The 26910-nt window shown below is 38.7% G+C and overlaps 1 protein-coding gene across 1 annotated transcript in view; it reads right to left on the bottom strand.

Moving 5' to 3' along the window:
• STAT4 (signal transducer and activator of transcription 4) overlaps positions 1–26910 on the bottom strand; it is a 93474-nt gene that overhangs the window by 4333 nt on the left and 62231 nt on the right. Inside the window, exons 9-21 of the mRNA XM_007114599.2 lie at positions 25345–25503; positions 24448–24540; positions 21571–21630; positions 21252–21269; positions 21072–21165; positions 19011–19055; positions 8100–8183; positions 6482–6580; positions 4233–4368; positions 2637–2686; positions 2307–2401; positions 1032–1168; positions 507–698 (exon numbers count right to left, since the gene is read on the bottom strand). Of these exons, the coding sequence (XP_007114661.1) occupies positions 507–698; positions 1032–1168; positions 2307–2401; positions 2637–2686; positions 4233–4368; positions 6482–6580; positions 8100–8183; positions 19011–19055; positions 21072–21165; positions 21252–21269; positions 21571–21630; positions 24448–24540; positions 25345–25503 (1262 nt within the window). The remainder of the gene's footprint in view (positions 1–506; positions 699–1031; positions 1169–2306; positions 2402–2636; positions 2687–4232; positions 4369–6481; positions 6581–8099; positions 8184–19010; positions 19056–21071; positions 21166–21251; positions 21270–21570; positions 21631–24447; positions 24541–25344; positions 25504–26910) is intronic.

Here is a 26910-nt window from a genome sequence, read left to right on the forward strand (position 1 = left end):
GCTCCGCGGCATGTGGGATCTTCCCGGACCGGGGCACGAACCCGTGTCCCCTGCATCGGCAGGCGGACTCTCAACCACTGCGCCACCAGGGAAGCCCCAACCCTGAGCTTCTTTTGTAAAAAACAGCCTTGCCTAACTTTTAACAGCTTTCTAATCATTACCTCCTCTTTCTTTTCCTCTCCCCAGGCATAGAGGTGAAGTTGGTGCCACTCCTATTAGAAAGGAGAAAACCGAAACTCTACCAGTGGCTGAGAGGCTCCCACGGCCATGGTGAAGTCCGGCTACAGCTACTGATTACTAACTGCTCTGCTAGCTGGACAGCCCCAGCTGTTCCTTTTCAGGAACTGCTGACACACCACTTCATTTCTAAGGCTTTGACCTCCACATACCTCTTAGATCTTATAACGCTAAAAGTAAATGTAAAGGGAAGAACTTCATTTACTTTACTCCAATCTGAGATTATTTTCCAAAATCTTAAGAAGAAAAGCTAACGGAAAGAACCTAACCTTCACATGGCTGGCAGCTGTAGTGTTTACCGAAGGCTTTGTCTTTGGGAATATCAGGATAGAGGTACTTCAGAGGGTTTTCAGGAATGTTCTCAGCCATAATAACCTTGTAGTCTCGAAGGATGTCAGCAAATGGCAGAGCAGACAACCGGCCTTTGTTGTAGGGCTCTACAGAGTGGAATCTCACTTCTCCTGGAAAAAGAGAAAACAGAGGGAATATTCAGGTTCCTGCAGGCATTCTTTGTGGCCATTCTTCCTACCCACATTATCTTCATGTCACTTGTTGTAAAACAATGCCAGCCCTTCTCTGCATGTGGACAGTACAGATTGCCACGTGATAGAGGACACCCACATAGGCTGTGAGAAATTCATGCTACCCTCCTCTGAAACAACTGTAACAACTAATATTCAAACCCACTGAACACAAAAGAGACAGAACAACAGGCCACACAATTCTGAAGATGGAAAGACCAGTAACCAAACACAATACTAATTTCACATGAATAAATAATAGTGAGCATGTACCATTTTCAGAATGGTCCACCCAGGTGAAAGTTATTCCTCCAAGGTGGCTTTCACTGAATCTTAACAAAAATGTTCCAGGCATTTTATCCTTTAGCAAGAGTCGTTCCTTCTCTTTGCTAACAAAGCCCATGACATACCTAAAAATAGAACATGCATAGTTTTATCTGATCAAAGACTATAATTTATTGCATTTGCATTTATTGCTTTCACAAAGAACAGACCTGAATTTGTTGTGATATAATCAAAAGTCAGTAGTACCTGAAATACTCTCATACAGATTAAAGTAAATATTAATACTCTATAAAGTGTAAGAAACTGCAACTACTTTCCACACTATGACACTAGATATGCTTAAAGAGGAAAGAAAAGAAAAAGGGACTACTATAAATAATGCAGTTATGAACATTGGGGTGCATGTGTCTTTTCAAATTAGAGTTTTTGTCTTTTCTGGATATATGCCCAGGAGTGGGATTGCTGGATCATATGGTAACTCTTTTTTTTTTTTTTTTTTTTTAAGGAACCCCTGGTACTGCTCTCCATAGTGGCTGCACCAATTTACATTCCTACCAATAGTGTACAAGGGTTCCCGTTTCTCCGCACCCTCTCCAGCATTTATTATTAATGTTCATAGCAGCCCTATTTACAACAGGCAAGGTATGGAAGCAACCTAAGTGTCCATCAACTGATAATTGGCTTAAGAAGATGTAGTATATATATACAATGGAAGCTTAGCCATAAAAAAGAATGAAATATTGCCATTTGCAGCAACATAGATGGACCTAGAGGATATCATACTAAGTGAAGTCAGACAGAGAAAGACAAATATTATATGATATCACTAATATGTGGAATCTAAAAAATAATACGAATGAATTTATTTACAAAACAGAAACAGACTCTCAGACATAGAAAACAAACTAATGGTTACCAAAGGGGAACGGGGGTTGGAGGGAGGGATAAATTAGGATTTATTTTGGGATTAACATATACACACTACTGTATATAAAATAGATAACCAACAAGGACCTACTGTATAGCACAGGAAACTATACGCAATGCTTTTTAATAACCTATAAGGTAAAAGGATGTAAAAAGGAATATATATATACATATATATGTATATGTATGTATAACTGAATCACTGTGCTGTACACCTGAAACTAACACGATATTGTAAATCAACTATACTTCAATTTTTTAAAAAAGGGAAAAAAATTGACAGCATAAAAATAAGAACCTAATGAGTTCATATAGAAAATATAGGCTATAACTCACCCATCAATCCAAAGGGGAAGAATGTGTTTCTTAATTAGGTCTAATATTGCTTCAAGCCATGTCCAAAAGGTAAATGATTTACCAGGTAAGTGCTCCTATTGGAATAAACAAACATGTTAGGACAATGACTATTTCAATAGTAATGTTAGTATGGTAATTCAAGTTCCTTTTTTCAATGAAATAGTTCCTTTTAATGAAAAAACAGTTTCGAGTTTCTTCTTAAAATAACCTTATCCAGGAAATCCTCGAAATCCCAAATTATAATATGGAGGCTTAAAAAGGAACACTAAAAAAAAATCTAAATGATGCTACCCCTCCCACTGTTTGTACCTTGCAGAACTTGGCCCATGTGAGATGACCATCACTGTAGTTAGACTGGACTAAAATGAAAGAAAAGAATGCGATTTTTATTAAACAATTAGACTCCTCAATTTGGTGCTCAATTTAGATCTCCCCGCCCCAACCACTGCTAAGCATTTCCTAAGCACCTGCTATGGGTTTACAGTGTATTTAATGCTAGAAACAGTAAAAATAAAAGATATCATGACATTTTTTTATCTAGGAAAGAATTCTTTTCAATGGAGGAGCTAAAGATAGCCTTAGGAAGTGGGTGGGTGTCTAGAACAAGACCTCCATGAATGGATAGGATATAAATTGTCAGAGGAGAAGGAAGAGGCCACTCCAGTAGCAAGAATAATGTAGGATGAGGTGTAGTGGATATGAACACAGCTTATATAGGAGAAAGTAAGTGCAGCCTAATGTTGGTAAATAAACATTATAAAATAAATTTGTGAAAGCCAGAATGCCAGAAGTCTTGAATATTGTCATGAAAAGAATGAACTAGAGATCCACTTGGCAATAAGGAACCACTGACTGTTTTGATCCAGGACAATGGAAAAGGAGGTTCTATCTAAAATTTAAGGAAATTATGAGAAAAATTTGATGAAGATCCGAAAGGATATGGCTGCCATTTATACTGTATATATTTAAAAGATTTATTCACTCATTAACAAATATTTATTGAATGCCTACTATTGTGGTTTATGAATTAAATAAGGATCAAAAAGGATATTTACATTAAGTAAATTTTGTAATATTTCCAATTTATTTAAACACTAATTGATCAGATAGTAAGTACAAGGGCGACCCAGCATCACTTGTAAGTCAAATTTAACCAGATCACACACAATTCTACTACTGCTGCTCAAATTCATCTCTGGCTCTACTTTAACTAGAAATGTATAAAAATTCAATTTTAACTCTTTTCTTGGTGCCAAATGTGTTCACCCCATACTTGTCAAAAGATACATCTTTTAAAATTCTTTTATAAAAAGCTTACACTGTAGTCACTACATGGAGCACTAGTGACTATTTTGCAAACTTCAGAAATATCAGTCCAAACTGAAATTTTCTCGATATGAAGAATTAAGTATTACCTGGATAGTTTTAAAGTTCTAATAAATTTCCTGATCCTGGGATCAGCTGTTTTCCAGTTGGTTAATGACCATTGCAATATTAATATGAAGATCAAGGCACCATTAAGGCTTCACAGTACATTCAGTGGAAATGGCATAAGAACACCCTGGAGCCTGGAGTGTGGAGTGGAAAGCAAGGGGCTTTAGAACTGGACAGCCCTGGCCTGCATCTTGGCTCTAGTATGTACTAGCTGTGGCAAGTCACTTAACCACTGAACTTAAGTATCCCCATGTATAAAATGGATAGAATGATGAATTATCCTCAATATTCTGCTTTAAGGAAATTTTGTGAGAAAGATAATATAGCATTTAGCCCTATGCCCAGCGATATAGTAGGCACTCAATAAATTGTGATGATCATTATTATTATTAATAGTAATATCACCCTCATTCTTTAAAACGGTTGAGTACCAAAAACAGGGGCAAGTTCTCCACATCTACCGGCTCTTACCTGTAAGTTTCTCGGCCAGCATATTGAGTTGATCTGAGTTCAGGCCCCGGCCAACATATGATGAAAACTGCCAGCTCATCACTTCCAGGAGTTGACTCAAAGTGGCAGATGGAGGATTATTAAAGAAAACCAAGTTCTGAAACAGAGTTGTAGTGATGATTATATGTATTAATCACATTGAATACACTGTAGTTCAACATATAGGATTCCTGATTTAAACTCTTTAGGCCAGCCTAAGTTAATAATACAGAACTATTGTCTCATCTCTGTTGTGCTTTTATAGTAAGACTGATTTTGCCTTTTCCTAAAGAGTCCCTTGTTCTTTGAGTCTAATATAATATATGGCTCTAGCTCATCCTTGAAAGAATCACTGTGTAGCTCTTTAACTTTCCCTGGACTATAGTCTATCAACCAACTCATACAAGTACTGAACACTGTTCAACAAGTTAGACAAATACTCTCTTCTGAAATAATATTAATCTTAAACAAAACCTATATCATGTTATTTAATTGGTTTATCATGGATTGGTACAAGTTATACCTTGACCAGACAAAGCATCCCAAAGCACAAAAACAGTTAAGTCCCAGGCTAAGGAAGGGGACCCTAAAATATGAATCATAATTAACCTGGGACTCCTGTTTTATGGATAGGATTGTAGTCTTTTCTTATTTTGCTCTAGACAAGAGGATCTTCTGTATGATCAACTGCAAGTAAGATTGTTTGTACCAGAAAATGGGTCAACAATGGTGGAACAGAAGATTTCACCTCAGATTACTGGAAAGCAGAAGGTGTGAAAGCCGAGAAAGATGTTTTAAGAAAGGAAGGGTTGGGGGAGGAATTAAGAAATCCATTGCAGTATGGGGAGAAGGACTTTGGCGAACCTGAACTAAGCTGGGCAGCAAGAAAAGGAACCAATTCAAGAGACTTCAGAAGGTGGCAATAAAAGAGGACACAGCATCCAAGAAGGAGTGAGAAATAGGTAGGGGAGGAATGGAGAGAAAGAATTTCTAGAGGGCCAGTTTTCCTTGAACCTAAGGATTATGTCTGGACAATTGACCAAAAAGCATAGAACATAATCAAGGTCTAGGAGCTTAGGTTTTGAAGCAGAATAGAGTTAGGAAGAGAAACCAGAGTTACTTGTTCTGCTGAACTCTGTATGTAGGCCGTGCATTTATGTGTTAGGAGCTGTATATGAAATACATCTCCAGATTCCTCATCCAAGACTAGAGCAGAATCTGAGACGGTTAGTGTGACAACTTTGGTGGCTTTCTTATAGAAGAAGGATGCTGAAGAAAGCTAAGTGCAGCAGCACTGCACTCTGAGGCTGGAGGACAGTGGAGTATTCCATCTTCCTTCCTACATCCTGGAATTGGTCATCATGACTATTCCTATTGCTAGGACCTGAGGTAAAAGAATTCTTCCCTTTTGAAGAAACACTTGCTTTGAATCATGAAGAAATATTTACATCTGACCTATTTTCTCTAGACCTTGGTGGTTTCCAGGACAACACACTGGGGTTTTGTAAGAGGGAACAAGGGGAAATGCTGACTCATCTTTTTTGCCACGCCCTTCCTTGGCCGTCTTTTAAGAAGAGCTTCTATTCTCTGCTTGCTTTGAAACTTGAGGCCAATTTTTCTTCCATATCTTAAATAACCACCAGATGGCATTAAAACCCAATTTGAGCCTAGAATGGATTAAATCTATAATCAACTTGAAAATTTGTATAGTGTTGTTAGGTGAGATTGATGAATATTCTAGTCACTTATTTGAAACCAATTCTCTACCTTTGTGGAAGAGCCTGTGTGGATAAGGTGTGGCCAGAAGTAGTTGAGGAGGTAAACACAACAGTCAGACATCAAATTCTGGAGAGAGGAGTCTCCCCAGAGCCTAGTTAACAGAGCCACAGGATGGCCCTAGAACTCTCTGTGATACAGAGTTGGGAACTGACCAGACTGTCAGAAATAAAGAATACCTGTCTGTCACTTCTGCTAGCCAGAACTCCCTCAGCGTCCAAGTACATCAGAACATATTACTTTAAATATGACATGAGGGAGGAATCATACAACTAAATATATTGGAATTTTAGAATAAACAACCCACAAAGACACGCCAAAATTTATACACACGCGCACACACACACACACACACACACACACACACAATCTTTTGGGGCAGATGGGTTTCGTTAACAATAAAACAAATGAAATAGAATTAAAGGAGGAGAAACAGGAATAGAGAGAGACTGTACCTGGGAATCATTGGTTGACACATTGTACCAAATGATGGATGCCCAAGCATTAGGTAACTGACTGACATTGGAAATCATCACCACAGGTAATGAGCAGGTCTGGTTAAAAAAAAAATAGCACAGTTATTACAGGTAGTAGTACCTTACACTGATTTCACACTTGGCCCTCTTCCCTAAAGGGCCATCTCAAGCCAACCCCACTCCTCCAAGGCAGTGGTGTCTACTCTGCCTTGGTCACTAAAATGATTCAAGAAGGCACTGGTTTTGAAGTGCCTATATATGAGTCAAGGTACAGGGAGGAAAGGAGCTATACAAATAGGAATCTTTTCAGAGTGCTTGGTCATTCAGCTCCAATATCTTCCTTGACATTGTGGAGATATTTTTACTTTCTTATATCATGTACTGCCTAAAATGTAACTAATTAGAGCTTGTATTGACTTAGCAAATTTCCTCTTAATAAATTACATTAAGAATCTAACTTAAAACTTATCTCTGGAACGGATTAATATATTCAAATTATGATCTAACATCTAATTAATGTCAGTATCAGATATGGGAGTTTTAATTGTAGAAGATGGAGAGGCAAGAGATCTTGGAATACAAAGCATTATGGGAGATAGAGCTGCCTCATCTGTTGTCATGGCACTCAACTTAGTACTATTGTGCTGAAGCTTTCAACCTTATGGAATAAACAGGCTTCACAAACTAGTCTGGGACTCTAACCAACTTACATTAGTCCCTTCCCATTACAGAGGTTAGGTTGCTTGTAGACAGTGAAATACCCACCTGAGGAACTTAATAGCTCATGGAAACAGACATTTAAGGAAAAGAGATGAGGAAAGAATCCATGGAAACTTTTATAAACATGTTTACATTTGTTAAGATAAAAGAGCAAAGGCAGAAATCTAAAACAACATATCCTACAAATAGGACCATATTCAAGCGTGTGAAATTGTGTTTGATCATTCATGCGCTCATTCAGTTATTCAACAAATGTTGAGCATCTATTATGTGCTAGGCATTGTGCTAGCAACAGGTAATGGAGGGATAAAGGTGTAGTGTCCTGCCTTCAAGAGCTCATTGTCAATCATGTTCAACTTAATCCCCAGTTTCCTTATTCCTTCTTTGAGTTCAATAGTAACTGTTATAAGAGGATCAAAACAATGTACCATTAATGTTCTTATCATTGGTCTTTGCTCATTATACTATAAAAACCTTTGTCCTGAGGGATTTTTATGTACACGTTAAAATTTTGAAAATATATCATACATGACATGGTTCAAGTATACTTATTTCTCTTTAGGCTTTCCTCTGAGTATCCATGACTCAGGGTATCCCAGAAAATGAACCAACCAACCAACAAACAAACAGTCTGGGCAACAAATTATTCAATAAGTCTTGAATCATAATGACTGTGAGATTTTATCATTTACATTTAACCAGAATAATATATGTTGATGAACAGTGAATATTTGACATACTGATTTTCTAAATTAAAACAAAAATGATGAATAAGGAATGTACTAAAACCTAGAAAATACTGAGCTTTCATCTTCAAATGATGACCAATTCCTGAAAATGTTATTAGTAAATAGTAGATATTCCTTGAAATACCTACCTCCAAATCTATGGTCAGACCATAGAGGCAGATCTGTGTCTCAAATGTTATGGAATGAAGCTCCTCAGTCACCATGTGACAGCCCTAAGGGGAGAAAGAAATTGCTATCTTACAAATACATAGTTGTCATCTATTATTAGGCATGCTTTTATAAACATTAGTAAATTCTTAAAGTAAATACCCTCAAACACCTCCTATTATGGAACATTCCTTCTTATTATTTAAAAGGTTATTTAAAGTATATACAGAGTTTGAGAAATCTTCATTTCCACAAACAGAATGATTTCAAATCTCCAAAACAATATAATTTCTAGTTTTTACAATTCCAGCATATTTTCATCAGTTGAATTCAGACAAATTGTTCCTTATTTTTAATTTTGGAAATTAGTCCTTTTGACTTACCAACCATTAATAAAAGCAAGCCAGATGTGTGTAGCTATAAAAGAAACAAGTCAATGTCATAATGGATTTGTTTTTTTTAAAAAAGCAAGATTTCCTTCTGGTTAAACATGGTAGGTGGAAAACGTGTACTTTCCCCAGCTCCTTCCAGAAACTTCAGTAAAGTAATAGCTAGGGTTTTATTACTTTCCAAGAAAATAAAAATGTAATCTAGGTCTTGAAATGAGAGGTAGGGGAGTGTGGAGCGAGGGTGGCAGTAGGGGTAATGTGTCTCAGAACCAGGGGTTGGAAGCACTGGGCCCCCTGAGTCTGGAGTGAGGGCTGAACAGGAGGAGCAGTTACTAGCCCCAGCCCATGCAACGAGATTCCCGACATTCCCCGACACTGTTGGGAGACAGGAAGTTTACTCTCTCGAGCGGATGTATCAGAGGAACTAGAGAGGCTCTCTGCATTTTGGATACAAGGCCAAGATGAGGGCAGGGTGAGGTGCTGTGCGGGAAGATCCTGTCAAATCTAGGGGAAGCCCATGCCCCTGTCTCTGCTTGACACCTCCAGGAGAGATATCCGGGAGGTAACCAGACCAAGGGAGAAACAACTTACAGATACTGCCTTTAGGGATCCCCCAGTGAGACAGCCAGGTCCTAATAATCACTCTTAAGTCTAAATCCCTACCATACACACAGAACTTCCAGTTTTTTAGTGCTCTTAAACAGTAAGCTAATGGTCATCCAACATTTGACAAAGCCTCTCACATGAAATGCAGATACAAAAATCAACAACCAAGAATTCAGAGAAAAAAGAGAATGCAAAAAGCAAATGAAAAGTTTAAAAAACTATAATAAAAAAAGTATATCAGGCTCAGTTTTTTTTTTTACATCTTTATTGGAGTATAATTGCTTTACAATTGTGTGTTCGTTTCTGCTTTATAACAAAGTGAATCAGTTATACATATACATATGTTCCCATATCTCTTCCCTCTTGCCTCTCCCTCCCTCCCACCCTCCCTAGCCCACCCCTCTAGGTGGTCACAAAGCAGCGAGCTGATCTCCCTGTGCCAGGCTCAGTTTTATACATTAGCTCAACAAATAAATGGCATAGGAAAGGGGCAAATCAACCACTGTAATGGGTGAACATTGCTTGGATACTGATTTGCACAAACCAGCTGTAAGAAGATCTTTTCAAGATAGTGGAGAAATTTGAACAAATAATGGAGTTTTATTAAGGAAAGATTTTAAGTAAATGCTAGCTATTTTCATTTTTTTTGTGATAAGTGTATTGTGGTTAGGTTTTTTAAAAGTTTTATCTTCTAGATAAGAGACAGCTACCAAAATATCAATGAGTAAGATGCTATACTATCTGGAATTTAAGTACTCCAGGAAAAATGTGTGTGTTTATGGGGAAAATAGATTAACTAAGACAGGGAAAATGTTAGTTATTGTTGAAGCTGGGTGATGTAAAAATGAAGGTTCATTGTATTTCTCTATATACTTCAGTATATAGTTGTATATACATATATGTTTTGTTCATTAGAAAGTTCTTAAAGATGTTTAAACGATTTCAGATGTTACATCCTTACAGATGTAACCAATATATTACATCCATGAAAGAAGAATAGTATACTACCAAAAGGAACATTCAGAAAAGAATGATGAACAATTAAAAATATAATAAGAGAAACAGACAAAACAATAGAAGAGCTGAAAGTAGGGCTGAGGAAATGTCCCAGAAAGTAAAACCAAAAAAACAAAAAACCAAAAAAACCCCAAAGAAATAAAAAATAGGATAGAAAAGATAACAAATAAAGAATCAACAAACTCAAAACAACAAACAGAAGTTCCAGAAAGAGAACAGAGGAAATGGAGTAGAGGAACTATCAAAGGCATAACCCAATGGTAACTCTTATACATTCTGATGGGAGTTGGTACGATCACTTTTTGAGAATAATGTCTCAATACCTAGTAAAGTAGGAGATGCACTCCCCAGGATGATGGTGAAAGTAAGTTTAAAAAAGCAAAAAAACAAAACATGATTGTGCAACAGGATCAGAGGGCAATCATCCCAGATTGCAGCAAGAGATGGAGGGTTCCCAGAGGGGTGTTGCCAAAAAGAAAAAGACAGAAATTCAGATGGACCTGTATGACTATATTTTAAGGACCTTTCAAGTTCTGAAGGAAAGTTTGGGGCTACATTAGTAACAGGTACATAAAATAAATTGATTAAATAAAAAATCTGAGGCAACTAATAAATCCAGGGAAAACTAAAATAATACAAGAATGGAAATACAATCATACTATGTTATACGGTTCAGCTGTTAACAATTTTTATATAATCACAGAATGTAAACATTGAATATATTAACTAACCAAAATATGTTATATGATAATATTGTGAAGATGGGTGAAATTCATTTGTATGAAGAGCTGGTATAAGAGAGCCATAGCTTAATTTAAAATGGGCAACCATCAAGGAACTACTATATAGCACAGGAAACTCTGCTCAATATAATGTAACAACCTAAATGGGAAAAGAATTTGAAAAAGGATACATTTATGTGTATAACTGAATCACTTTGCTGTACACCTGAAACTAACACAACATTGTTAATCAACGATTCTCCAATGTAAAATAAAAAGTTTAAAAAGAGAGAGAGAGCCACAGCTTAATCTTTTACAGAAATAATTCAGGAGTTAAGTGTATAAAATAAAAAAATCAGGAAGTATCAGTATGGTATTAACATGATAGTTACAGCTCAAAAAATGATCGTCTCTGGGGAGTGGGTTTGGAGCGGGAAGGAGTGGGACAGAAATTGCTGTTTTTCCATGATGAAATCTGACGGCAACTTGCTATGTGCCCAGGACCAGCAGTACTGTCATCATCTAAAAGCTTGTTAGAAAAACAGGATTTCTGGCCTCATCCCAGTCCTACTGAACCAGATTCTGCATTTTAACAAAAACCCCGGGTGGAATTTATGAGGCAATTATTCTCAATGCGATGTATCCACATTGTGTTTCGTCTCAAAAGGGATGTGGAAAATTTAGAGATGGTACAGAAAGCCAAAACGATTTTAAAAACAAGCCCTGAGGGAACATATGAACAGAAGTGGAATTATCTAGGTTAGAAAAGTCAGGGTGGGGTTGGGGGTGGCTGAGTCAGCCCTGAGGGAAAGGGACATCTACCACTGAATAGATGTTGATAATAAGCTGGAATCCATTGGTATTAAATTTCAAAAAATAAAAATAGTTCTAATATGATGATATGAATAACAACTACATGGGGAAGACTTTGGTGATAATGAGGCACATTAAAATAGAATTTGTTACTGAGAAGGAAATAGAAAATTAAAAAGTCCTCTCTCCCTTGGGCTAGATCATTGTGGTACCTTATACTACCTGGAGTAACCTAGACTGACCTGGTGAGATTGCTTCTTACTGGATTAGTAGAAAGTTATGTTCCTGAAAATTCCTCTTGAAAATTCCCTTAGACCACCCCTAAAATTACTCCCAACACACCAAACAGCCAGCCCCCTCCCCTGACATCCCCTTACATGTTGAAATAAATAAATTGCTCTTCCTTTGATTGAGCATGACATGAAGTAGTTGGCTGTGTTCAGGCACCAAGGTGAACAAAAACCACATTTTTTTTAAACAACAGAAAATCTCACTGCCTTATGGGGAGGAAGTGTTTACGCTATGCAAAGCACTGAGACAAATGGAGACTCCACAAGTCCACCTTCACTAACAGGGACTGCTCACATTCTCACTGAGTTCAGTGGCAGACAAGACACAAGCCTGGGCAGCACATTTAGAAGCCTGAGGCAAGCACACAGATGGAGATCCCATACCGTATGTCTAACTGTTTAGCTGTTACAAAGCAAGTGAACAAACTATTAAAATATGGTCTAGTCTCCTGCCTTGACAGCTAAGCTTTCACATGACCTAACTGGCCAGGTTTTAACTCCTCAAAGTGCCACAAATACGCTGGCCTGGGGAGAGCGTGGCCATCCTGGACCGTTGCCCATCCCCCCTTCTCTTCCACCTCTGTGAGGGGCTTACTTTGACTAGTGTGGCCCCTAGGTCTCTCCTTGTGCCTAGATATGTTTGCATTGATGGCGTCATCTGTGCTTGAAAGAGTATACCTGGGGAAGAGGTCTGTGCAAGCCCTGGAAGTGGGCTTGAGGTCTTTGGGGCTGGGAATTCTGCAGCCCTAGGCTCTGGGTGAGCACATAGCTTTGACCGCTCAGACATCTTTCTCTGTAGGGAGGGCCACAGCTGGAGGGCAGCCAAAGGGAGCCTTTTGAGTGCTTATCCCTCCCCCATTCTAGCCTCTATAGTTTAATTTATATGATTAAATGTGTACATATATATGATAATTCATTATGGATAATTCCCTCAGATCTTCGGGTTATGGCAGTTGTGTGCTCACTGTCCAAATGGCAGGACTCCACAGACAGAGCAATGACACACAGGGCTGTCCATTAACTTTGGAAGAAGACTTTGTACGTTAAATATTACTTTATTGAACTGTAATGTGGGTGGTGAGAGGTTTTCTCAGTGATTCAAACTAATTTCTAATGTTTACTTAAAACCCCTGATGCAGGGCTTCCCTGGTGGCGCAGTGGTTGAGAGTCCGCCTGCCGATGCAGGGGACAAGGGTTCGTGCCCCGGTCCGGGAAAATCCCACGTGCCGCGGAGCGGCTGGGCCCGTGAGCCATGGCCGCTGAGCCTGCGCGTCCGGAGCCTGTGCTCCGCAACGAGAGAGGCCGCAACAGTGAGAGGCCCGCGTACCGCAAAAAAAAAAAAAACCTTGATGCAACTGTGAGGCACATTTAGAATGAAATCCAACAAGGAAGCTGACGGACAATACACATGACTGGAGACAAGCAGTTCTGACAGAAGAGAGTGTCATTAATTTTCAGAGTCTGAATGGCCATCAATCACAGTCTTTACTATTTTATCAGTGCAGTCCAAGCCAGAGACACTATTCAATCTCACGTTCCCAGGGTCCATTCCTTACACACTGGCAAAATATCATAGATAAGATGTACCATTAATGTCTGTATTAAAAGCCATTTTAACCATCTGAGATGGTTAGAGATTTAAAATATCCATATTTATGATATTTATATTATATGACTTTGATATTATAACTGGATTGACTGTATTGTACCCACTGGATAATCTGCTAAGAAACTGGAAAACTGGCTGAACAACCTGACCAGGGCTCCACCTGGAAAAAAATACACAAACTGATGAAAGGTAGGTATAGATGTCACCATATTCTTTGCGTTAACGTGGTCCTCTCACTGTTGTGGCCTCTCCCGTTGCGGAGCACAGGCTCCGGACGCGCAGGCTCAGCGGCCATGGCTCCCGGGGCCGGCCGCTCCGCGGCATGTGGGATCTTCCCAGACCGGGGCACGAACCCGTGTCCCCTGCATCGGCAGGCAGACTAATACACAGACTGATGAAAGGTAGGTATAGATGTCACCATATTCTTTGCGTTAACGTGGTCCTCTCACTGTTGTGGCCTCTCCCGTTGCGGAGCACAGGCTCCGGACGCGCAGGCTCAGCGGCCATGGCTCCCGGGCCCAGCCGCTCCGCGGCACGAACCCGCATCCCCTGCATCGGCAGGCGGACTCTCAACCACTGCGCCACCAGGGAAGCCCACCATATTCTTTTATGTTACCTCTGCTCAGTGTCGAACAGCACACCCTGAAAACCTAGAATATGTTAACAAGTGGCTATGGCTTTTGGATTTTGACTTGAAAGACAACCTCTGTTCAGAAAATATGACTGGGATAAGGATGATTTTCATCTAAATTTCTTGCTGGTCTTTTTTTATTTTTTGGTATTTTTTTAATTGAAGTATAGTTAATTTACAATGTTGTGTTAGTTTCTGGTGTACAGCAAAGTGATTCAGTAATACATATATATACATATTCTCTTTCATTATGGTTTATTACAAGATATTGAATATAGTTTCCTATGCTATACAGTAGGACCTTATTTTTTATCTTGCTCGTCTCTTAACGAGCCATACTCTATGATAATGCATGACATGGAAAACTATGTGGAATAGAAAACAACTGCAATAATGCATTTGCTTAATGAGTATTTGTTGAGTCCCGATCATGTCGGAGACCACTGGCCTAGATGCTGGGAAATAATAAGAGGGGAAATAATGGTACAGTCACATGAGAGACAGAACTTAATCACAGAATCATAGGAAATGAATGTAAAGTGACAACAAATTCTCAGCCCACAATGTAAGGGGATTGTACGGAGGGTGTTGCAGAAAAAGTCTACGTTTTTAGTGTTACTCTGGTACCAACGTTTGTCTTACTTAAGAAAGCACTGCAACTACTTAAACTAGTTCAGAAGGAAATCAACTTCCTGTGAAAATGCGCAAGCTAGTTGGAGTGTGAGTGGTGGCTCTGTGTTTGAGAACACTGAACCTTGAAAGAACATCTGTCTGGCTATTTTGTTAAATGAAACTCAAGTCACCCAGGCTTTACTAATAGCTTCTTTGTGTTTCATGACTTTCCACCACATAAACAAAATTACTTAACACCTCAGTCTGTGACTAAAACTGTCATTTATCAGTTAAAGCCTACTGACAGAGCAAACTTGAGACACTGCAATTCCTGCCTCCCTGTTCAAACAATTTCTGCACTTCAATAATCACTCTCTAGCTGGCTCTAAGGACCTCTGGAAAACGTTGCTTCCTGGGAATCTGTAGATAGCATGTCTACAGATTCCTCATTTCAAAGCAAATTCTCAAAATCAAATTCATTTTGAAAAAAATGACCCTACCCTCTGTTGTACTTCTGAGGATGACAGAATCTCAGTCAAAGGAACTTAGAGATTGACTAGTCCAACGGTTTTCAAATCTTTTTTAACCCCGGAGCATATTCGTAAAAGTAAATTTCCCACCTGGGTCCCAATCTGTAAAATATTTAAAATAGAGCTGACTGATTGAAACAGGGGTGGGGGACCCAGAGCTCCACCCTTCACCAGCCCCCAACCAAGGAGGTGGCGCCATTGTTCTCCCTGGCCTTCTGGGGACAGCATATGAGTCTAGGGCAACGTCAACGTCCTCCCTTCACCCAATGCTACAGCCAGGCGCCCATGCACATCCTGACAGGTCACCTCTTCCTGGCTAACCTCAGAGTCAAACAGACACGGGGTGCTGCAATTCTCAGGAGGTTTGGATTGGCAATCTTGGGGAAACTGTCATGGTGTGTCCGTGATCATTTAATGAGTATTCGGTCTAAGCTCTCACAACCACAAACGTAGAACTGAGGGACCCTAAGCTGTGGGTTGTGTTGATGGGGCGGGCAGCAGGTAGACGTGCAATCCTATAAAAGGGGCCTATATATGGGGTGGGCTGAGGTTGCATGGACCTGGAGCCAGAAAGCCATGCTCACTGGCCCTTGAAAAGGAATGTTTCCAGCAGAGCACCTGGCAGGTGGGCAGAGGAGGGAGGAAAGGATTAGCGGTTGATCCTAGGCCAGGTACCACCTTTAGAGCCATTTCCCCACCTGCTCTTTATAGAAGGGGCAGCCTGGAGGGCTGATCAGGAAGCCCATGGCAGACATCCGCACAGCACACGGCAATTGACTCTCACACACGCCATCTCATGTGGTCCTCACAACAACCCTATGAAGTGCAGGTTAACATGGAACCACCTTATAGTTAAGGAGTTAGTGAGGTAAAACAGCTAGCGCAAGATCAGCTGCCTGTAAGAGGCAGAGCCGTGGGCACTGCTATTTCCACCACCGCACCGATGCACGCAGGAGATAAGGGAGAAGTCAACGTTTTCTCAGGAAGCATTATTTTAAATTCCTTCTACCCTTTGTAAGGATTCCGGTGCGAGGTAGCTATGTGATTTCTGAGCAGGTGGGTAAAGTGAGGACAATGACAGCAGCAGCTGGAACAGAGAGGAAAGGATGAGATGCTGTTCGCAAACCTGCAAAGATCTCCCTTATAGGAATCTCAGCAAATGGCGGGCTGGGATGAGATAAAGGGGCAGCAGGGGTCAAAGAGGAGGGCCAACTAGGGCAGCCTCTCCAAGGGAAAGTTTCATGACTACAGAGGGAGCACAGCACAGCGGCCAAGAGCATGGACATGGGAGCCAGAGTGCTACGGTTTGAATCATCTTAGCTCCACCACTCTGTGCCTCAGTTTCCCTGGCCAAAATAAGTATGACACTAACGGTATCTACTTCATAGGCTTTTGCAAGAGCTACGTAAATCAACGCCAGTGAAGCTCTTAGACAGTGCCCGATATGTAGTAAATGGCGTACGAGGATTTGTCAAATAAGTTCTTATCAGGCTGTAAACTCCTGCTTTAGGTGCTCACAGATAAGCGATAAGCGACAGCTACTGTTTGAAATTCGAAAGTGAGGTTATAACATCCTAGCTTCCTGTTCTCCCTAAAGTTTGGTTACTTCAATCCCTGGCCCCATTAATTTATGAAGCCCATTTTATCATCAGATCTTCCCCCACTCTTTCCTGACTTTCTTTTCGTCACCCCTACTGCCTAGCCAAGCCCCTGATTCCCCAGGCTCATCTTTCCGAGTCTACTTCATATATTGTGTGACTTTTCAATTGTTCTTGTAGCACGTAAAATAGCATTCAAGTCTATGGTTTGTTTTAAATGTACCTAGGAGTCATATTAAAATTCTGTCAACAGGGGGAGCTCAAAGAATAGCTTAAAATAAAATTATCTAGCTCCAGCAAACTTGGAAAAAAAAGAAAAGGAAGAAATAAAATCATTCTGATATAACCATATGATTTTGTTATTAATCAGAAAATGAGAGGAGATAAATTCAAAGAGAGATAAGTAGGCAGTTCTTTTTCTATAGTAGAAGATGATTTACTTAGATTTCTGTCTCTAGAGAAATCCAAGTAAAGATTTTGATTTTACATTCACAAAGATGACAAGGTACTAAAGAGTTCAGGGATTTAGATTTATTCCCATTTGATTTGCTTCCCATAAGAAGAGTTTAGAAGCATTGTGTTCAGTCTATTCAGACTTAGTAAATACTATTCAGGGAGGTCACTGCATGAAATACTGTTTGCAACTCTGGCCAAAATTCCAGGGATAATCATGAAATGGGCTTTTATTTATAAAGAGCTAATGTTTCAACTAGGAAGTTTGGAAAACCTTTATGGATTTCTATAAGGTGAGAAGAATAACTCCTACTTGTTTGGTTTACTAGAATATCCTTCAACTCAAAAGCTTTGCTCCTGTGATATCTGGGGTGAGAAACCTGTCTGATGCTCTGCCCTAAGCCAAGGTTCTACCCTGGGAGGAAAGCTTAGCTCATCCTCGGTGAGGCTGTGGTATTTGGCAAAAGATCTTTAAGATACGATTAAGGGAATGAAGAATTCTTGGAAGGGAAAATGTAGAGCATAAAACCTGTTGTGATGGATCTTGGTGGTTTTGTGGAGTGCGCTAGATTGACTGCAGTTGAAGGCTGGATTTATAAAGTGCTTTTTTTCTTCCAAATAATTCAAAGGGATTTCTCATAGGAGCTGTGACTATAAAGCCAGGAGATTGGATCCATACCAACCATGCTAGAAACAAGCCTCATTGCTCTATAACTGCATCACGTAGGTGGTCTTACCTATGCAGTTTCTCTGAGCAGGGAGCACTGGGAATTACTACTCTGATCTCTTAGAGGAAAAAAATGCAATATTTTTCCATCAGATCATTTGCCAAGGATCACATTTTTGGTCACTGTCAGAATGGACTCAAACCCAGGTTTTCTAATTCCAAATATGTAGGGCATAAACATATGCCCTAGTATCTAGGTCAGCTAAATAGCTGATTCCCAAAGCCACTTCCAATCCAGGATTTGACCACTCTATTATTTATTGACTCAAACTTGAACACTTGGACTGTACCAGTTTGTTTTTTTAATCAATTCATCCAGTGAAATGCCAACTTTAACATAAGAGCAAGGTAATTGATACCATAAAGTAATAGAACTGTTTTTCACTTGTGATTTTCACATACTCGGTCATGATGTTCAAGACTTACCTCTTATCTGTGGAAAATGAGTTATTTTAAGATATTTTATAATAATGGACTGACTAAAGAAATTATAGCAATATAATGCAACCACTTTAAATCATGTTCTCCAAGAGTATTTAAGTTTATGGAAAGCTGTTCACCTCACATTGCTATGTGATAAAAAAAAAAAGCAGGTTATGAAACAATGTGTATATATACTTTCAAAGTATAAAAGTCTAGATAAAAGATAAAAGTCTAGAATGATGCGAACCAAAATATTAATAGTCATTTTCTTAGGAGGTTGTTATATGCATTTTCTATTTTAATAACAAAATTTCTTATACCGTCTGCAATTTATCGAGCTTTACATGTATAATTAGAGAAACATGAATTTGACTTTATATAAAAATATAAAGGGCAGTTTAAGAGCTTTGTAAAAATAAGACATTACAGGATTATTTCCTAGAAAGATTCTTTTGGAGAAAATATTTCCTACCTCATTTCCTTTGTTTCCAGCACTAGACTTCATTTCCTTTGGTTGCTTTGTAAAAGAAAACAACAGTGTTTAGATGGAGAAGCATTATCAGCTAAATATCAAGTTGGGGTTTTCTTGGCCCATAATTTTGACTTCTAGAACAGTAACTGAGAATGTTTTCTAACTCACTGAAACCTGATGTGACATAGCTGCCAGGATTCAACAGAAAGGAGCTTCCTGTTTCATCTCAAGGTATGCCACTTTAGGAACTTTCGCTGAGATAAGGGAGCAAGCTGGCATAAGACTGTGTTTTTCAGTCACATTTTGGAAAGAGGAAATCATGCTGGGATGTTTTAGAATCTATTCAGCACTCCTTTGTACCTGAGAAGTATCATCTGAGCTCAGCCGTGATGATTCTCAAAGCCTACGAAATCAAGTCTAACACACAGGCCTGGGGAAATAGACAATGGGGCAGCGTGCCACATGGCACAGTGAGCTACCAAATGCCATGAGAGCAGGAGACACAAAAATGTGCATGACATAGATTACTTAATGGGAAAAAAAAGGACAGAAAACAAATTAGTGTGTACAATCTGATCCCACTTAATAAAAAGAAAAAATATATATGAATGAAAATTTAAAAATAAGTATGTCATGTCAAGGTGTTGGGATTATAGGTGGTTTTTAATTTTTTCTCTGATTTTCTATATTTACTTTTGTATTAAAAAGTGATTAAAGTATTATGTAAAAGATAATATACGTGAAAATGCTTAGCAACTAGAAAAGCACCATGAAAACTAAGGTTTTGTTATTTTATATATTATCTCTGCTGGAATAGAGACCCACCACTTTTTGGTTTGTTCCTTGTCCTTCCTTTTCCAAGTGACTCTTTTGGGAGACAGAAGGGCCTCTTACCGCTTCACTTATTAGCAAACATTGGCCATTATTGAAAGTTCCTTGAAAATAGGAATTGAACTTAAGCAAAAAGAGTTCTAGTTATAAGGATGTATATGTCATCACTCCTCATTACATTTTATTGATTTAGCAGTGTCATATAGAGGGATTCAGTTACAAAGAAATGTACTCTTCGGGCTTCCTTGGTGGCGCAGTGGTTGAGAGTCCGCCTGCCAATGCAGGGGACACGGGTTCGTGCCCCGGTCTGGGAAGATCCCAAGTGCCGCGGAGCAACTAGGCCCGTGAGCTATGGCCGCTGAGCCTGCGCGCCCGGAGCCTGTGCTCCGCGACAGGAGAGGCCACAACAGTGAGAGGGGCGCGTACCACAAAAAAAAAAAAAAAAGAAAGAAATGTACTCTTCAATACTGAAGACCAAACAAAAACAAAATAAAAAATGAAAACCAGCATAAATTTATGTATGCAGATATCTTTCTGTTACCATAAATTTTATCTTTTAGGAAGTAGACTTTTAGAGACTGCTTCAGTGGTGCCCCAACATTCAGGTGAGGTACCTCCCAAATGCTGATAAACCAGATGAGCAACATGTTTTTGGCAAGACAAGCAGCAGGGTCTTTGGGAATCTAAGAACTATGCAAAGAATTAGAAAGAAAGCAGGAAGAGAACTCTAGGTTAAGAGGAAGTGGTAAAAGCAAGAAGTAACAGGATGAGGCTGGGTCAGAAGCTTTCTAGAAATGCCAAGGCAAACTGCAACTCACACCCAGAAACATCATATTTCCCCAAGCTAATCCTCCTAAAATGAAAGAGCCTTTAGCCAGACATGTCATTATTGGTATCATTTGGGAGATTTAAAAAATGAAACCAGGAATGCCTATCAACTGTAAGACAGATTATCTCTGTCATCATTACCAAAATATTTTAACTAATTAAGACATATATTTAGGTACAACATCACCGTTGTTAAGAACTCACACCTTCAGAGTTAAGGCTCAGCGTTCTTTTTACCATTTAAAATTCTTCAATGATGGCATGTTTTATTTCTCAATATGGCCCTTAATTCACATAAGAAACACTAAAGTACAAAACACATTAAATTATAAGGCCTATTAGCTTAAATGTGTCTAATTTGGAGGAGAAAAAAAGCTTGTGTAAGTTTACTGCCAAACTCACCAAATGCCGAAATTCTACAGAGAGACTCCCACTGGAAGATTCTTCAATGGACATGGCTTTGACATGAGTTCCACAAAGCAAAAATCTTCGATTGCTAGAGAGAAAATCTTGGCTATTTACGTGGTCTGAGGTAAAATATATTTATGAGAACAGCCGAAAATTCTAAAGTAAATGTCTTACCTTAGAGTTGAAACATTCCTGTGAAACCAAGAAGATTCTTTAAAATGAGTTATTTAATAGATCTAATAACAATTTTTCTATGACACTTTAGGGGATAGTATATAAAATTTCATTTCAAGTCTTTATAATAAAATTTTTAAAGTAAGTCTTCCTTGGAGTTCTGTTAAATGTTTGAACTTCAAAGTCAAATATTTGAAGTACATTGATATGTAATGTTAGAGAAGTAAATTTAAAAGTTTAAAATTATTCTATAAAATAAGGACAGTTCTTTTTTAAAAGTCTTACATTTTCATGTTTCAGAATGAAATTAGAAACTTACTTGTCAATTGATGCTTTCACCTTTACCTGATAGTTTAATTCTGGTAATTTTATCAGTAGTCTGGAAAGACACATAAATAAAGAATTAAAGATAAAAATTCTAATGGCTAAAAGCCTTTTTATATTTAAAGATTTAAATATATTTACAGCAAATACATATAAATCAAACTCACATTATTTCCAGTCATATGTTAGTGTGTTTTTAAAATGTCCAATTCCTCTTTACTTTGCCATGTTACTAATATTGACATCAGCCACTTAATATAACACATACTTGGAAAGTGTTTCCATATTGCTTCAGTTGATGTGTGTTGGATAACACATTGGCTAGGTCAGAAAAATAGCTATATATTTTGGCTAAAGCCCAAATTTGGGTTAACTGTATAAATAAAAAAAAATTTTGCAAGTCTATTAATGTGGCTCCATTTTATTCTCATATTATAAAAAAAATTGTAAGCTTAGTAAGACTAAATGTTTTGATAACTGTTTTATGGTAAAATACTGAGAAAGACTAGGACTGGTAGAATAAGGAAAATTCCACTTCAATTGCATTTGCAGTCTTTAAAGACACTATATTTAAGTAAGAGCAAAAATGTTCATAACTAAAAAAGACCTAACTTCAAACAAACAAATGCTCAAAGGTCAGAATAACAATTCCTTTAATATCTTCTTGTGTCAGCCCTCCTTCACTCCTTAGCTTTTCCAAACTCTTCCGAGCTGTACCCTCTGACATACCCCCTCTGCAGGTTCAGTTCAGCTTCAGAGACGTTCATTCAGTCACTCACTCACTCATTCATTTATGCACTCATCCCAAACCTTGTTCATTCACTCAGCATGTATTGAACTCCTCATATAGACCCAGTACAGCCCCAGGCACTGGGAAACTGGCACAGTGAAGATTAGGGAAGGAGCAGAGTAGACATGGCTATACATCAAAGGAAGAAGTCTAGCCAAAGAGCTGGAATATAGAGAATGGTAATAAGCAACTGAATGGCATTAGAGAAATACAATCATAGATAACAGACAGCCCAAACAAAACAAAAATAATGTAGCAAAGTTTCCTTAAAAATCCTGTCATGATTAGTTTCAGGGCTTGGGATATAATAAGGGTACAGCTGTTGGTAGTGAGGGGTGAGGAGGTCATATGAAGTAAGACAAGATGTTTTTCCCCTCTGCATTCCTCTCTATCCTATTTCGGGAAGGATCTCATTCACTGTAGGATGCTGACGACAAAAGGGAGTCCCGTGTCACCCCCTTCCTTTGAAACAGGAGGATGGAATGCTATGGTAGAGAGGGGTTTTAGGGAAAATCTTGAATACTAAGTAAAGGATCATCTATCAAGACAGTGGAGGACAATGTACAGAGAAGAAGGATGGGGACCAAACAGTTAGATGGAAGAGGAAGGCAGAACACCTAAGCCAGGGACTAACGGTCTATGCCTCTGGCAATCAGTTCAAACACCACGCCATTCAGGGACCTCTTCCACTCAGAACTTTTTGCTGAGCAGTCCCTACTCATCTTCCCCTTTGTCCCACAGAGCATCTTAGACTGAACATATCATCTATGGGGGTGTCTCAAGGAAAAGTAGCATATATACCACCCTTCTATCCTATTTCCTTTTAGTGTTACAATTTTCTGGGCTATATAGAGATATGGGGATGGGGAAGGAACACCTTCTGAAAATCATAAAATTTTAAAAAGGAACCTGGTCTCTGCCGTTTTTTTTTTTGTTTGTTTCTTAAAGTCTTGGTGCAAATTCACACAAAGGAAATGATTAAGAATTTCAAGAAGGGTTTCTGAAATGCAAATGAAAGACAAATGCCTTCCTTTTAAAAATGAAATTCCTAGGTGATAGATGTCAACTAAACTTATTGTAGTAATCATTTTGCAAATTATGTATGTCAAGTCATTATGCTTAAACTTATACAGTGTTGTGTGTCAGTTATATCTCAATAAAATGAAACTAAACTAAACTTAAAATGGAGTTCCAATAGTGATCTGTGATCAGGGATGCTATCATGGGATCCTAAATCACCATCTATCATGGCATCACCACCTCTAGTACTAGTCTGGAATTTCAGCTTTCCAGAGGTGACCTAGTGATTAGAAATGTAAAGCTTTGGGACTCAAGAGATTGAGGCATGATGAAAATCTTTGAAAGTTTGCAGTCAAACTCATTATTTTAAGAGTGTCATTAGGGAAAGCTGTATGCTTTAGTTTGCTCATGCAAATGAAAAGGATCAGATACATAGATAAAGCGGCAACAACATAATCATTTCTCTTTAAATCAAGTACATAATAAGGATGTACTGAAAATCGTGGTGTTGAGATTTTTCATGGACAATCCAATAAGCTAGTTGCTGGGTGATCAGAGGTGAAGACTGTTCCACTATATTTCCTGGATAGGATATTCAAACCCTTCCATAATCTGTCTCCAATCTATCTACTCAATTCTCTCTCTCTCCCTGCTCCCCATGCTTACAAAACAGACCCAGGAAGTCATTATTTCTATAGTCTCACTCTCCCACGCCCCTGCTCTTCCCTCAAAGTCCTTCCTCAGTGACCACATGGCATTCTCCAGGCTCCCCAGTTTTCTCTCAAGTCAGCCTTTTGAGCAATTAATCTCATGTTGTCCGATATTGTGATTTCATACTTTCATGCTAATAACTCTCATGTCCTCATCTTCATTGTTCTACTCTTTACAAGCAGGGCTCTCACCTTAACATTTCTGTGTGTATTTACCATAGCTGAGTGCTGGGCATGCAGGAGGTGCTCAGTAAAGAATAGTTGAATGAAAGGCACAATGAGAGAAACTAGCCTTAATTACACAGTGGCTATGGCATCATAAATATGAAATGATAGAATACATTCTGCCTACCTTAGCTTTACAGTAAACTGAATGAGAGTTTTAAGTACCATCGGCCTCTGAGGGTGGGTTGGCATGCATGGCTGTCGTTCAACCACAAATGAGCTGGGTTCAAAGGAAATAAAGCGCGTCATTTGAAAACACTGGAAACATTGACAGGCTGAAAACCACAGAGTAACAGGATGCTGTCCTCTTATAAAATCCAAATTTTCTACACTTAGAAGGCATTCAAACCCTTGTTAAGCTCAAATCTTTCCAAGACTTCTCAGAAATAAATACCAGGAGATGGGAAATACCTAAAGATTGTCCCTAAGTAACAACAGTAAATAATTCTTAATTGTTATAATTGGGTCAAGAATAAAAGCCCCAGTCTATTTTTATCATACTAAACATCAAGTAGAAAGTTAATTTCATGCCATTTTTGAGCTAGACATTAAGATTTCTGGTACATACTAGTATATTTTTTTCCCCTTTAGATGAGCTTATGAACATAAACATGTTCTCCACCCTTCATTTCTTGGATATGTACTTGAGAAGAAATCCTTGAACTCTTCTTTTCTAAAAGATGAAAAATGAACTTTGGGTGGGTGATGTGGTGGCTCATGAAAAACCGAGTTAGGTGGTGGGAGAAGTGTTGATGAAGAAGTAGTGAAGAGTAGAAATGTTTCTGGAACTGTCTGGAGCTTTATTCACTGCGCCCTGAGGCTCACTGTTTAACACCTCCCTCCCACTCCTTCACCTGAACACCAAAACCCCAGCCAGGGTGTCCTCCCAACTCCACAGGACTGAGGCTCCCAGGAGGCATTTAAATGGATAACATTTGACTTACTCCTTTATTTTTTTTTAATTGAAGTATAGTTATGTACAATGTTGTTTTAGTTTCAGGTGTATAGCAAAGTGTTGACTTACTTCTTAAAAAGGGTGTAGATCAAGAAGGTGACTCTTTCCAGCAGATGTGCTCTTTGCAGTGGGATGGGATCCCCTTCATATGTCATTTTGGTAGACTGCTCCTCTAATTTCTCCAACTGCCTTCTGAGTTGGAACAGACTTTCTGCCAACAGTGTAAAGCTATCGAACAGCAAATGAAAAATGCAGATAGTTTTCCACTTAACAATCCACCATTTTAACTATTAACCATATTTAGCAAATATTACTAAATAATTATTAAATTAATTAGTCACTTAATTCCATTAAAGGTTAGTGACAGTTTTTATTTTAACGTTTATTTTCCTAACCCAGCTTTTTGCTAAAATGCATGATAGACGTTAACTGTTTTCAATGTTTTAAAATTTTTACCTTCAGTTATAGACAAGAAATCATTTAGGAAATTTTGTCAACGTCTGGAACCAAATCCCTTTTAATTATCCTTTTTAAAAAGTCTGTTAAACACATATATTTTAAAAATATTACACTCACTAAAGGGCAAAGAGAGCAAATTTAAAACTTTAAAAATACATGATATGAAGAATGCTATGTGTAAGAACACTGAAGAAAAAAACAGTATGACCCCCCATATATATTTTTTACAGGTCCTAAGTATTAGCCAAAAAATTATCAGTGGATCTTCCTGGAGAAAGGTATCTGCTTAGAGTTCTACCTTGGATCTTACCTTAGAAACAGAGGTGGCAGCTTGGGTTGGAAGTCTGGGAAAGAGGGAGATTGAAAGGCACACAGAAGGGGCCTCCAACTAAGAGGAGGAAGAAGCCTCATGAGACTTGCTAAGTCCATGTGCCCTGACAGCAGCTCTTTCTACTACAAGTTTATTCCCCACACAACATTGTAGAAAGAACTGCGAACTCCCTACTGAATTTGGTATGAGCACCATTATCTGCTATGCTCCCTTTGTTGTTTATCTTGTTTTCACAACAACAGAGTACAGTGAGGTTAGGGAATCTAAGTATCTCCCCAAGGAAAATCAATAAATTTAAAAAAGAGCCCAGTTACTTTTCTTGAGAAGTAGGCCTGGCAGTGCAGACCTTTTAGTGCAAGTGTGCCCAGTTACTGTGCTTTTTCATTGTATTGGATTGTACCCTTGGAAAGCAATTTTAGATTTCAACTGAAAAATTTTCCGTCTTTTTCATTATATTTTCTAATTGGTCTTTCACTCCCATAGTTTTCTTTTACATTGATGAAGGGGAAAACCAAAAAACATTTTTGTTAATACAAAGGATAATATCTGTACATAATTGCATGTATGCATGTGTGCACAGGCAGGGGATGCCATGTTGTATTAGCCATTTGAGATTTTTTCATTTTAAATACAAAAATAAATCACTTTGTTGAAAACACAAAACTAATGTTTAACTCTGACACCTTAAGATACACATTTTAAAAATGAGATATAGGGCCTTCCCTAGTGGCGCAGTGGTTGAGAGTCCGCCTGCGGATGCAGGGGACACGGGTTCGTGCCCCGGTCCGGGAAGATCCCACATGCCGCGGAGCGGCTGGGCCCGTGAGCCATGGCCGCTGCGCCTG

This window comes from Physeter macrocephalus, chromosome 2 (assembly GCF_002837175.3).
Source record: "Physeter macrocephalus isolate SW-GA chromosome 2, ASM283717v5, whole genome shotgun sequence".
In the NCBI taxonomy this organism is placed as follows: Eukaryota; Metazoa; Chordata; class Mammalia; order Artiodactyla; family Physeteridae; genus Physeter; species Physeter macrocephalus.